The following is a 14,107-nucleotide window of genomic DNA, read 5'->3' as shown; positions in this document are numbered from 1 at the left end:
GGCACAGTTCCCCTGTCCTCGAGCAAAGTGCCATGCCAAGCACAGAAATAGAAACAACCCAGTATGTAACTGAGTGCTGAACTAGGACTTTGTCCATATTGAAGAAGGAGAGAAGCACATCCATGCCATTATGTGACGAGTATAAGTAAACAGAGGAGAGAAGCTTGACCTTTCACCCAATTAATGATGATTGATATAAATATAATTGTTGGCAGTGGCATGGAATGGAGTAAAAGATTACTTGATTTCTAAATAGCATATATTTTAAAGAAGACTGTAATATTGTAAGGATTATTGGGCCTACATTTCTACAATATTTTCGAAACAACAAACACTTTGGCCCCCTGCAGGGTCAGTAATGCCCCTTTGGCAAGTTCATCCCCTAGTGAACACTTTCTGAAGACAGTTCTTGTTTAAAAGATTTTTGTCCTTGAAAAAGGCTTTTAGTTGGGTGAGATTCTTAATCTGCTACAGGTTTGTTTTTTCTTTCTTCTCACTGAACTGCATGCGGTAACACATTTTAAACAGATGTTTGTATGCCGCTGTACATTCAGTTACCTGAACTTGTCTGAGCGGGGTAGTTGTTGGACCAAACTTGACCTACAGTAGGTGTAATAAAAAAATGAGGTGTGTGTCACGGGCAGAATATGTATTGTATCTGCAGGCTGCGCTGTTTGACCAACCCTAACAAAACAATCCCCACACTGAGAGGATGGAGCATTAGTGCAGACTAGGTTGCTTTTCTGCTACATCCCATGGGTTCCCCCTCCAGCACTGCCCATCAGGCCTCTCAAATCTGCAGTCATATGCCTCTGTTGGCCTGCTGCCACAGCCACCTGACCCCACTGCTACAGCAACCCAAGCTCTCTTAGAGTCGGACTGGACCAGAATACAGGTGCTGGTCAACGAATTAGAATAATTTGAAATAGTGCAATCATGAAATTCTTTGAATGCATTTTTTGTGCAGAAAGCAAATCAGGTGTTCACCGCACCTGTCCTACTCGTTAGACTAATCACAGAACTCGTTACCTGGAAAAAAATTTGCTCAGCTTTCCAAAAGGCCCATTTAGGCCATTTAACTGTGACACTGTTGTTTTATTGAATTAGAATAATGGAGAAACCGTTTCATTGAATTAGAATAATTTTTATTATAATTACAATCATCACTTTCTCAGTATTTTGTGGTTGCCCCCTTGGCTTGTATGACTGCCTGAAGTCTCCGCGGCATCGATTTGACCAGCTTGTCGCAAGTTTCCGCACTCACAGCTTCCCAGGCAGTGGCGATGTTCTGCTTCAGTTGGTCCAGCGTAGTAGGCTTTCTGTTGCGAATTTTCCGCTTGACGATGGCCCAAAGGTTTTCAATGACATTGAGGTCAGGCGAGTTGGCCGGCCATGCCAAAACTTCAAGCTGTTTTTTAGTGAACCAATCTTTGGTCGACTTTGCCGCATGAGCCGGTGCAAGATCCTGTTGAAATATGAAGTCTTCTTCGCCAAACTGTTCCTCAACAGTCGGAATCAGGAACGTTTCCAGAACATCTTGATATATGGCAGCATTGACGGCATTCTTGAGGAAGCAGAGTTTCCCTACACCTCGAGCGGACATGCATCCCCAGACCATAACGCTCTGGGGAAACTTGACGGATCTTTTCACGCACTCGTGGTTGTAGGTTTCGCCACCACGACGCCAGACACGAGGACCTTGGTCACCGAAGGAGATGCAGAAGCGTGATTCGAAACTGAAGACCACTTTCTGCCAGTCTTCAGCAGTCCACTCGCCGTGTTCTTTGGCCCACTTCAGCCGTTTCTCCATTTGTTTCTTGTTCAGCATCGGTTTTACTGCTGGAACGCGAGATTTGAAGCCGAGTTCGCGCAGACGACGGTAAGTGGTTGATCTGGAGACGTCAGCGCCGGTCTGCTTGTTCCACAAGTCGGTGAGCTCGGAAGTGGACTTGAACCGGTTGCTGACTGCGATCTTTCTCAGCTGCTTGTTGTCGCGAGCAGAAGTTTTTCGGAGGCCGGAACAGTTGGTGCGCTTGCTGCAGTTTTTCTTGAGAGCTTTGCAGACGGAAGACTGGCTGATGCTGAGCTGCTCAGCAATTTTAGTTTGGGTCAAGCCTTGTTGGCGAAGGGCTTGAATTTGAGCCACTATTCCGGTTGAGAGGTCGCGCTGCTTACCCATGATTGATTTTACAACTTAGAAATTCTACTCAACCCTGACTTTATATTGCACAGTGAACACTCTTCACAGAAAACAAAAATTCGAGCATTTATTCTAATTCATTGAAACGGTTTCTCCATTATTCTAATTCAATAAGACAACAGTGTCACAGTTAAATGGCCTAAATGGGCCTTTTGGAAAGCTCAGCTGAGCAAATTGTTTTCCAGGTAACGAGTTCTGTGATTAGTCTAACGAGTAGGACAGGTGCGGTGAACACCTGATTTGCTTTCTGCACAAAAAATGCATTCAAAGAATTTCATGATTGCACTATTTCAAATTATTCTAATTCGTTGACCAGCACCTGTAGTAAATAATATGCAGGAGGCCGTCAGGAGGAATGGACAAACAAATATTTTTAACCTCTCACCTCTCGCCTGGCTCAGCACAAACCCAGAGGCTTCAACGTTTACAGTCTGGGCTTGGAGGGAGGGTTGCAAAACTAAATGTTGATCTGATTAAACTCACCTGCCAGTACATTATTATTAGGTGACCAAGCAACCAACAACATTTTTGTACTCTTGTACAACATGGGTATCAAAATGTGATCCGAACCTTTAAAGTACTATGTTGGATATCTGGAAATTACTGTTTGTAGGGTGGCGCAGTGAGGTAGTGATTGGACTTGCAACATGACTTTCAGTTTTTTCAATACAATTTGAAATCATTCTTGTTTGTTCCTAACATTAATACAAAAACTGGTGAAATTGTTGTAACAACATTTAGCTTGAACCTTTATGATCTGAACTTTTAAAGTACTATGTTGGATACTAGAAAGTTACTATGTATAGAGTGGCACAGTGAGGTAGTGATTGAAATTTACCAAACACATCTGATCGGAATCGAACCCAGGTCGTCATGTTGTCCAGTGTTTTCAATGCAATTCAAAATAATTCTTGTTTGTTTTTAATAATAATTTAGTTAGTGATTGGACTTACAACATGATGACCTGGGTTCGAATCCTTTCTGGTGTGTTTGGTGAGTTTTCATTATATTCAAAGTAATGTCGATTAAGAGTTTTTCACAATAGTATGACATGCCCTGTTGGGTTATTGTCTTGCTTGGTCACCGCTGATCGCTGCTTGCAGCTATATTTATTATTAGTGTGATTGCAGTATGCACAGTATCACAGTATTCTTCTTCTTCTTCTTATTATTATTATTCCACCTGTTTTTTGTCCGGTTAACTAGTGCCGCAGTTTTCGAGATATCGACTTCGTTCAAAAGACAAAACGTGCGTCCTTATCGGGAATGGTGGGCTTGTATACAGCTTTCCGATCGGACTTACGTTTTTCGTAAAAACTTCGTAAGTGTGCGCTTACGAACGTCACATTGTGGACCTGTAGAACTTATTGAGCTCTTTCCGAAAATATGCGTCACGAAACCTTACGACGTACGGATTTCGTACTATTGTCGTACGAAGTGGCCCCATAGGAATGAATGGGGCCATCGGAGGATGGCAGCTAGATCGAAGGACGGCAGCTAGAACTCCAGTACTGTGTGTAATGGAGCCACGGGTCAAAAGTTTGGGTACCCCTGCCAGCACTGCAATCACACTTGCAGTTTCTGTAGGAACTGCAATCTAGTTACTATTATTATTCTTTTTCTTATTATTATTATTATTGTTATTATAAGTAGTAGTACTATTTATAATTTCCATAAGCATTAATAGAAAGTTCAAAACATTTTCCTGAACATTTATTTAATCATATCCTGCTAGAAGACTTAAAGACTTGGCTTCTAGCCAGAGTAAATCTGTCCTGTGTCCACAAACAGAAAGAGATCAGGACTTTTAATAGGCCACAATAGCCTGACTGGATTACTGAAGTACAGCAGGGTACTCATATAGTTAAACTTAACTACTCAAGCATTGCTGAATACAGACAACCCTTTGTCACGAGAACTGTTTCTTTTTAAAATATATATTGTGCCAGAAGTAATTCAAAAACAAAATTAGGGTAATTTTAAGACAATGTTTTGCCTCATTTGTAATGATAATATAATAGCGTAGGTATATCAGATTTGTAAAAGACATCCATGATCCAGAATGTTATGATACTAATAATGCACTCCAAATATCTCCATATATCCATGACTGAATTAAAATAAATGGTACTGGACAGATATAATCTGTGTCTAGTAGATATATAATGGGAAATGAGAACAGTGGGAATTTTAATTTTGCTAAAAATTAAAAAGCAGTACCGTATTTTTCGGACTATAAGGCGCACTTAAAAACGTTTAATTTTCACAAAAATTGACAGTGCGTCTTATAATACGGTGCGCCTTTTGTATGGATTTTACTCGTCAGGTTGTAAGGAGCAGTAAACACACACTCCGTGCAGCGTTATAGAGAGTTTCAGTGCTATACAGAGTCCAGAGCCGTGCAGCTCCGAGGCTGAGCAGCAATAGCATTAGCTAGATGCTAACCGCTAAGCTAGCTAGCTTATTCACTGAGATCAGTATTATCTAAATTTTACTCGTCAGGTTGTAAGGAGCAGTAAACACACACTCCGTGCAGCGTTATACAGAGTTTCAGTGCAATACAGAGTCCAGAGCCGTGCAGCTCCGAGGCTGGAGCAGCAATAGCATTAGCTAGCTTATTCACTGTTCAGAGATCAGTATTATCTAAATTATCTAAAATAAACACACACTCCGTGCAGAGCCGTGCAGCTCCGTGGCTGGAGCAGCAAAAGCATTAGCTAGATGCTAACTGCTAAGCTAGCTAGCTTTTTCACTGTTCAGAGATCAGTATTATCTAAATTTAGTACTTTTAATACTGCTGGAGCAGTATTATTAGAGTTAGATGCTAATCGCTAAGCGTTCACCGTTCAGAGGTGAGTTATCAGCCTGTAAGTCTGTGCTGCTTTGCCTGGCTAGCATTAGCTAGATGCTAAGCGCTAACTCTCTCAGAGGTGAGTTTTATCAGCCTGTAATCTGCTTGTTTACCGTGTTAAAACAAGCTACGGGGGACGAATCGCTAGCTAATATCTCACTGTCTTACCAGAACACGCAGGATTACTCAGTGTAACGCTGTCGTTTAAGTTTGGGTTAACTTTACTAGTTTAGGGGACTAGCTAGCGTGCTAGCGGATAGCTATGCTAACGCTGGTGCAGCAAGCCTTAGTGGACATCTGGAAATCTAAGCTTACTGTAAATAAACTGAAGCACGTTACTCACCCAAATAAACAGTTTTCAGGAGAGGAATCTGTGTAGATTAATATCCAGCACTCGTTTGACTTTGAAAGAGCTAGATTTGTATACTGAGACGCTCCACCCCCCCTCCCCCCCCCCGCCGTGGGGGAAGGGAAACATGGCGCCACCCCTGTTCACTTTGATATAGGCACCCTTTCTAGTGTCACTTAACGCGCCTTATAATGCGATGCGCCCTATGTATGGAAAAATACCAGAAAATAGGCGTTCTTTGATAGTGCGTCTTATAGTCCGAAAAATACGGTACTCTAATGTAATAATTAGGGGTGGCTGATATGGCACATTATTTTAGGATATAATATCGTTCACGATTTTCAAAAATGTTGGCAATATTATTGTGTAAGATACTACATGGCACACCTCTACTCACTACTTATTTAGGTTCTTCTAAGTACCTGGCTTCTTCAGAGAGTGGCCAATTTTCAATTCCTGATTTTTTCCTGTTAACTCAGTTTGCAGTGTTAGGCTCTGGCCAACTGCCCAGATGCCCAAGCTTCAGCACAGAATTTCCAGGCACTCACTCTGCCCTCAAGGTCTTCCCCGGCTGAGGGAAGCGCTACAGAACTGCAGCTCTCTTTGTTTCATTTGCTTACAATGGATTGCCTGTTTTGTTTCTGTTTTGTGAACGCAGGACCACCATCTGCAACTTGTACACCATGCCCCGTGTAACTGAGCCTGTCTGGCTCACTATGATGTCTGGAGCCCCAGAGAAGAACCAGTTCTGTGGACAGTTCATACGCGAGCTTGCTTTTCTCATGGAGCAAGCCTCCAAAAACCAGTTGAGTAGCTGTATTCTGTTTACCTGTGTATTTAAAATAAAACACGTATTAGTTATTGCTGTAACCAAGGATTACCCTCACTTGTATAGTATAGTTAGTATAGTAAGTCTTATATATACAGTGGTTTGCAAAAGTATTCATACCCCTTGAACTTTCACATTTTTCATCTTACAACCACAAACTTAAATGCATTTTTTATGATATTTTAGTAATAGACAAACACAAAGTAGTACACAATTGGAAGTGGAATGAAAATTATATATGGTTTCGAAAAATTTAATCAGAACTTATATCAGTACTCAGTAGAGCAATCTTTCTCTGCATTTACAGCTGCAGGTCATTTTACAACAACTCAAGCTCAATGGTGAGCTTCTGTGAACAGTAATGTTCATGTCTTGCCACAGAAGCTCGATACTGGAGGGTAAACTTCCTTTTCAGTCTCAGGTCTTTTGTTGATGATTATGGCTTAGAGCCAATAAAAACCTGTCAGAGGTGAGTGGGAATTCTTGCTTCCAGGAACTTCCATCATGGAAGAGGGGTGGCAGGGGGGACAGTAGGGTCAAACATTCATCAGTGTCAGCCTGGACTGGTGGGCAGTAAGAAGATGGAATTAGTTTTGACTTGATTTATGGAAAACAGACAAATAGAAAAAAGACCTGAATATAACACCCTAACTAAAGGGAGACACAGGGGCACCCTGAAACACTGGCATCTACCCACTCCACCGTCAACAAACCTGAGTGATTTGTGTGCAGTATTCAGGACAACAGCACCAGCATCTCAGTTTACCCCAATTCCCTATGTCCACGAACCCCTGGATCTGCAGCCTTATCTAAAGTGAAAAATATTAATTACCAAAAGCTAAAGCTAAGTGTCTGAGTAAGTTGAGGAGCTTCTAAGTGGACATTGTGGTTTATTATAAAAGATGAGATGTCGCAAAGCCAGTGTAGTGTTTATAGGACTGGGCTAATATGGTAAAATTGTCTAGTTTTAGAAATAATTCGGAGGTTGGTAAACATGAAATGAAGTAGGGAGGAAGTAATTTTTTGTGGGAACATGACGTATGACTAATTTCTGGGGTTTGGGTCATTTGACAGGTTTCTTCCAGCTCTTCTTACTGCTGTCCTTACCAACCACCTGGCCTGGGTGCCTACTGTAATGCCCAATGGCCAGCCACCCATTAAGATCTTTCTAGAAAAGCATTCCTCTCAAAGTGTGGACATGCTTGCCAAGACGCATCCTTACAACCCTCTTTGGGCTCAGCTTGGTAAGTAAATGTTCAGAAGTTTAATTGTTTGATGCCATCTAGTGGCAGCTTTAAAATTATTACTTCCATAAACTATAAATTTACTTGTCTTGTTCATGTTTTTACATTTGCATTGGAATTAATCTTTATATTTTGTTACTTGCTGCTTACTGTAGGTGATCTGTATGGTGCGATCGGTTCACCTGTGCGTCTGGCTCGCACTGTGGTGGTGGGCCGACGGCAAGAACTTGTCCAGCGTCTGCTCTACATACTCACTTACTTCATCCGATGCTCTGAACTGCTGGAGACCCACCTCCTAGAGAGCGCAGAAGATGAGGCCATAGTCATGCCTGGCTCACTCATCACCACTTCCTTACGCCGTGGTGAGGTGGAGGAATCTGATTACGTACTGGTCACCATGCACAAGCCCAACCACGACTATCTGTCCCAAGGTGCTGAGGCAGAAGATGGCTATCCTTCAGATAGCAACAGCCTGCAAAGCAGCACCTACACAGACACAGAACTGGGCCTTGGGGTTCCAGAGGACCAGCTGCCCGAGCAGCGACTGCAGCACGTAATACCAGTCATCAGGGCGGAAGATCACAGCGATGGTCCAACCTTCCGGGAGGTGGGCAGTCCGAGGCCAGATGCACGACTGGAGACTATGGTGAAGGTTGGTTCTACCTCTCCCAGGGAGAGTGGCCCTTTTGTGGACATAGAAGGACAGTCAGAGAAGCCTGATGTAGAGGTTAGTAGCTTGTCTATAAAGATGTTTCGGTCATCCGGAATCCCACTGGAGAAGAAGCCTCCAGACAAGAGTTTGGCATCCACCTCTTTTCTCCTGGACGAGGAAGAAGAGCCTGCTGCCAAAGTCACTTTCCTCATTGGTGACTCCATGTCACCTGAATCTGACATGGAGAGCAGGCAAGGTAAAGTAGAGGAGGAGTTCAATAGACACAGAAATAGGCACTTCGATGAGGAACAACAGCAACCTTGTAGAAGTGTGCAGCAGGGCAGAGCCAAAGCCCTTCTGTCTAAGCCCTTGTCAACAGACCAGATCAGGAACAACAAGAGCAAGGAGGCCAAACCCTTTGCACGTATTGCTGGTGATATCCCTCACATTAGTCCTGAGACCCAGGAGGATTGTATGGACCTGTTTGATGAGTACTTTAGTGAGGAGAACCCTGTGGAAACTATGACTATCGACGATGTGTCCGTCAAAGCGCTCGAGACTGCAGCAAACGGTGTGGACAAACTCCATAAGTGTGGACAAACTTCATCTCGAGTGGGATCACTAGTTGGGACACATGAACAGGTCTGTGTACAAAGGGAGGGGGGCCAGTGTAAGTGTAGCACAAGCAGCACCACCACCATAGGGGGCTATACATCTTGCTATTTTGCTGAGCAGGACAAAAGCATTGGGATTTCGTTAAGCGTACCATCCCAAAGGGACATAGGGGAACAAAAGAAGGTGCCCCCTTTAAATGACTGGGAGATTCCCCGAAACGAGAGCTCGGACAGTGCTTTGGGAGACAGCGAGAGTGAGGACGCAGGGCAGGAGCTGCCCCGGCAAGAACAAGATGAACAGTTCTTTAGCGAGGAGCCAGCAGAATGGCAGGATGAGCTGGAGGTGCCTTTTCCTGGGTAAGTAAGTGTGGGTTTTCGGTCGTGTAGATTGATTGATAAATTGATATGATTGTTGGATTTACATTTTATTTTTTTTTATTTACAGGGCAAAGCTAGTGGAAAATTACTCAAAACCAAGTATAGCCAACTTTGGTAGGTCCTTGTTTGGTGGTTACTGTCCTACTTATGTCCCTGATTTTGTTCTGCACGGGATACCCAATGATGACAAGCTGAGGCAGAGCCTTGTGTCTGATTTGTCTCATGCTGTTCAGGTAAATTCACATTTAAATATATAGCAGTTTTTGTAAATGTATTAAATTATTGCCATTCAGGAGCCCCCCCCCCCCCCCCCCCATAATGCTGGGCTTAGTTAAATAATTAAACTCTCCACTCTTCCTTCCACTCGCAGCACCCTGTGTTGGATGAGCCTATTGCTGAGGCCGTCTGCATTATCGCAGACACCGACAGGTGGACCGTGCAGGTGGCTAGCAGTCAGAGACGGGCTACAGAAAACAAGCTGGGAAAGGAAGTGCTTGTGTCCAATCTTGTGTCCAACCTGCTCCAGTCGACATACCAGCTATACCGCCTGAATCTTTCCCCTAATTTTGTGAGTGCACATTTCTTGCCATTATTTTTTTGTTTGTCGTTTTCTTTTTTGTGCTAAATAAATGCTATCACATTTATTAGTTTCAATTTGGTTTAATTGTCATTTTCAATTGTCCAATTCTGTTACACCAAGTAAGATCATGTGGAGAATAAAATTTACTCTGATATTTAAAAGAAAACAAATCACTTTGTTCTAGCTTAATGCAGCGAAACATTTTGTGCCCTCAGAACGGTCTTGTGGGTGTTAAATTCGGTGTATGTGGGCTTTGGCTTTTTGCTTTCAGTGTATAATGCATCTAGAGGACCGTCTGCAGGAGCTCTACTTCAAGAGTAAAATGCTGGCTGAATACCTGAAAGGACAGACCCGTGTGCACGTCAAGGAGCTGGGCATGGTTTTAGGGTACGATTTTTGGCTCAGTTAGCTCAGTAAATGTTACTATTCTACTCTGTACAGCTTGTATATTTCAACTTGAAAACATCTAGTTTGTGTTAACTGTGAAACTACGAATGATTGATTCTGAACACTTAAATTCGTTTTTTTTAAGTGGACTTAAACCTGCTGTTTGTTGTGTTCGTATTTATTTACACAGTAAAATAATACATGCATTAAAGGAGTTATGGTTGTAGTTTGACTCGATTTCAGTAGATTTTTTCTGATCATTGGTCTTCTCCACCTATAGGATTGAGTCCAGTGACCTGCCCCTACTGGCTGCCATTGCGAGTACGCACTCACCATATGTGGCTCAGATCCTGCTTTAGATGCCATCAGGACCGATAAGGACACATCACAGCTTTACCAGCAGGGACCATACGTTCCATGTTTAATGGGCCTGGGCTGTCCCACAGTGGACATATCAGACACCCATATTGGGTTGCTGTCAGAGCTGGTCCATAGCAACTGCCTTAGGGAACAACAGGTTGCAGGACAGATTCCCTGCAACACGGGGGCTCCAGAGCCCAGAGCTTCCTGTTGCTGTTTTCAGGAGGTTGTGGTATCTGATTACCCAGGAGCTATCGGTCAATGATGTAGGGAATGTTTAAGGTTTTAAAGCGTTTTAAAGACAGTGGACTGTATCAGACTGTACTATATATACATATATGCACCACCTACAAATCACACATAGGAAGCTGAAGCTTTGTCATGTGGATTACTCATGTGATCAGTTGTTGTGTTAATTACCCCTCTTACCCTCCTCTCCCACCACTCTCTCTTTTCTAAAGTTCCCTTATGATGACTGATGCTCATGCCAGAAATATTTTTCTAATCATTTTCTATTTGTTTACACCATATTAATTCCAGTGTATGGCTGAAGTCTGTCAGAAAATAAACTGTGCATCCAGTTTGCCCTTTATATATATATATATATATAAGTAAACCTTTACTTGTCCCATTGGCACAGCGCTACCTCAAACAACTAATTATGGGTAATTTGCTTATATAATGATTGTTGTTAATTGCAATAATTATTAATATATATATATATATATATATATATATATATATTATTTTACCTGGCTAAAAGAAGTGCTGTGCTAAAAAGGGACGCTTATATTGCAGAATTTGATATTTTTAAATGTACATGCAATGGACTTTCTATAGCTTATAGGCCACTATACTGTGTTTACTGCTCAAATGCATTTATAAATGCACGGGGGCTGAAAATCTGTCAATCAGTGCTTAAATAGCTTAAAAAATTTCCACACAGGAATGAGATGAATGAACAAAGGTATCGAACAAGTATTTTTTTTACTCATTTTTAAAATGCGCTGTTAAATAGGCCTGTTGCATATGATACATCTTTTTTTTATGTTTTTCTTGGGGTAATGCCATGCATCTGAGTCTTAATGGACATGTGGCATGGACAGATCAGAGGCTTTCGCAGAGTTTATTTTGCCGGTTGAAATAGAATGATATGCTAGGCTTCTGCAGGAAGTTTGTCCGTACGTCCTCACACGTTGTCTTCTCAAACATGTATTTATATCAGATTATTTCTTTATACACTATTACAGTTAAATTATTTAGTACAGCATGTGTTGGTTCATGTTTATTGTGTATATATTGCTTAGTTTTTTTGTTTTTCTCCTATGTATTTGTACATATCTTTCATTGTGACTCTTTTACTCTTTCCCAATTTTATGGGAATATTGTGCAATAAATGTCAATGTTATACATTTATACATGTGATTTAATGATGTTAAGACCAAGGACAGATGCCACAAACTGAGACATATTTATGAGACATACCATAGAAGAATCATGTCTGTGACTGAAATTAACCACTACTCCATTATTAGTAATGCACTATATAGGGAGATACTGCTTAGTTCATTATACTCTTGTGGAAACATGAGTGAATTTAGACACTTCCTCATTATTAATGTGCATCAGTACTGGACACAAACTCACAATTGCCTGTGTTTAAAGCTCCACCCTCACACAATTTAGTAAAGCTCTGTGCTGTTCATGAAATAATATCTGTTATTTGTGTTATTTAGAAATATAATCCTCCCATTAATTAAGTGATTATACACTTGAGGTTTGTGCTATAATGTGTCATATTGGCACTGCTGTGACGCGGTTGTAGGCACGAGGCCGTAGGCGGAAGATCAGCACAGAAGTGCCAATATTACATGTATAGCACGAACCACGAGTGTTATATTGAGATTATACCACAGTTCCATTATCACTGTTTATTGAAAGATTTTAAGTTAAACAGGATGAGAAAATGCAATCTGTTTGGTTATAAACACTCCGCCAGGTGAAATAGTTCCATAGTTGCTCTGCTTGTAGCTGCGTTGTAAGCTCTGCGTTATCGGCCATTTTAGTCAAAATTGTGGACTGTAAATAAAGGTAAAAGCTTTACTTACCCAAATAAATGGTTTTAAGGGGGGGGGGTTCACGTGATGCCATCAACCTAAGAAGACATAAGCGCCAGAGCTCCTCAAATTTATCTCTGTTTTTGTTTATAATAGCACTGCAAAAAGCCTTTAGTTCACATTTTTCAGCATGGGATACTTTCTGTTGTGTTTTGTGATAATGGACCATCGACCTAAACCCAAAAAAGAAGCTCAGAAGACCGCTAAACATCACTGTGAGGAAGGAGGTAAAGATGGTGCCCAAGCTAACTCACCCACTAATGACTCCGATCCTGAGAGCTCACCTGGCATGCTCGCGGTTCTACTCCGCGAAGAAGGAAATAAAAATCTTTCGCAAAAAAACAGACTCAAATACATCCGAGCTTCGGGCTTCCATCGACAGTCTACATTGTGTTGAAGAGAATGGCTGAAGCTGAGCAACGCATTAGCACAACGGAAGATCTGATGAACAAGCATGACTGCACAATAGCACAGGTTCAGCGCGACAACCAGTCTCTTACACAGAAAGTTGACCACTTGAAAAACTACAGTAGACGAAACAACGTCCGCATCGTGGGATTTAAAGAGGGATTGGAGACCGCTGACCCCTTAAATTTTTTTGCAGAGTGGTTTCCTGAGACACTGGTCCTTTGGATATTGAGAGGACGCATCGTACTTCGGGACCTCGACCAGCTCCAAGTGAACCGCCAAGATCGGTTGCTGAGAAGAGCCAGAGAGATGAGAGGCTTCACGGTGGAGGGGAGGCGAGTGAGCATTTACTCCGATATGAGTCCGGATCTGGTAAAACTACGGAAACAGATGCTTCCAGTTCTAAAAGCTGCAAAACAGAAAAATATCTCCTGTTTCCTCGTCTATCCCTCGCGGCTTAAACTTCTCTCCAAGAGCGGAGCCTCCCGTCTGTTCCATACACCTAAAGAAGCGCTGAAGTTTATAGAAGCACAATCTAATCGTAGTAAAACCAATCCAGATGATCCAGAATGCAGCAGCACGTCTGGTCTTCAACCAGCCAAAACGGGCACATGTCACCTTACTGCTCATTAAGCTCAATTGGCTACCAGTTGATGCTCGCATCAAATTCAAAGCTCTTACAATCGCCTACAAGGTGTTGACAGAACAGCTTCTTCCTACCTGCACTCACTACTGAAGGATTACGCTACCGCCCGGCCGCTGCGCTCCTCCAATGAACGTCGCCTCACTTTACCAAACAAACATTCACACAAAGCAATCCAGACTGTTCTCATACAGAGTTCCCCAATGGTGAAACAAACTACCTTCCACTACCAGATCAGGAGAATCTCTCGCTATCTTTAAGAAACTCCTGAAGACAGAGCTCTTTAAAGAGCACTTACTCTCCTAACACCTCTAACTACCTTCTACTACCAGATCAGGAGAATCTCTCACTATCTTTAATAAACTCCTGAAGACAGAGCTCTTCAAAGAGCACTTACTCTCCTAACACCTCTAACTAACTACTTCTAACCTCATTTCCTTCTTCCCCTCCTTCACTCCTCTATCCCATTATTTCCCTTTAAGCCCTATCTAAAGAT

The 14,107-nt window shown here is 42.2% G+C and overlaps 1 protein-coding gene across 3 annotated transcripts in view; it reads left to right on the top strand.

The window, feature by feature from the left end:
- fnip1 (folliculin interacting protein 1) overlaps positions 1-11,859 on the top strand; it is a 48,995-nt gene extending 37,136 nt beyond the window's left edge. For all 3 annotated transcript variants that reach the window (XM_022676463.2, XM_022676465.2, XM_022676462.2), the window contains 7 exons: positions 6,058-6,204; positions 7,303-7,472; positions 7,628-9,095; positions 9,184-9,349; positions 9,487-9,684; positions 9,968-10,083; positions 10,364-11,859. In XM_022676463.2, coding sequence (XP_022532184.2) covers positions 6,058-6,204; positions 7,303-7,472; positions 7,628-9,095; positions 9,184-9,349; positions 9,487-9,684; positions 9,968-10,083; positions 10,364-10,442 — 2,344 coding nt within the window. In that variant the 3' untranslated portion in view covers positions 10,443-11,859. The remainder of the gene's footprint in view (positions 1-6,057; positions 6,205-7,302; positions 7,473-7,627; positions 9,096-9,183; positions 9,350-9,486; positions 9,685-9,967; positions 10,084-10,363) is intronic.
- The last annotated feature ends 2,248 nt before the right edge of the window (positions 11,860-14,107 follow it).

Source organism: Astyanax mexicanus, chromosome 17, assembly GCF_023375975.1.
Source record: "Astyanax mexicanus isolate ESR-SI-001 chromosome 17, AstMex3_surface, whole genome shotgun sequence".
Lineage (NCBI taxonomy): Eukaryota > Metazoa > Chordata > Actinopteri > Characiformes > Acestrorhamphidae > Astyanax > Astyanax mexicanus.
This window is presented reverse-complemented; position numbering and strand designations above follow the sequence as displayed.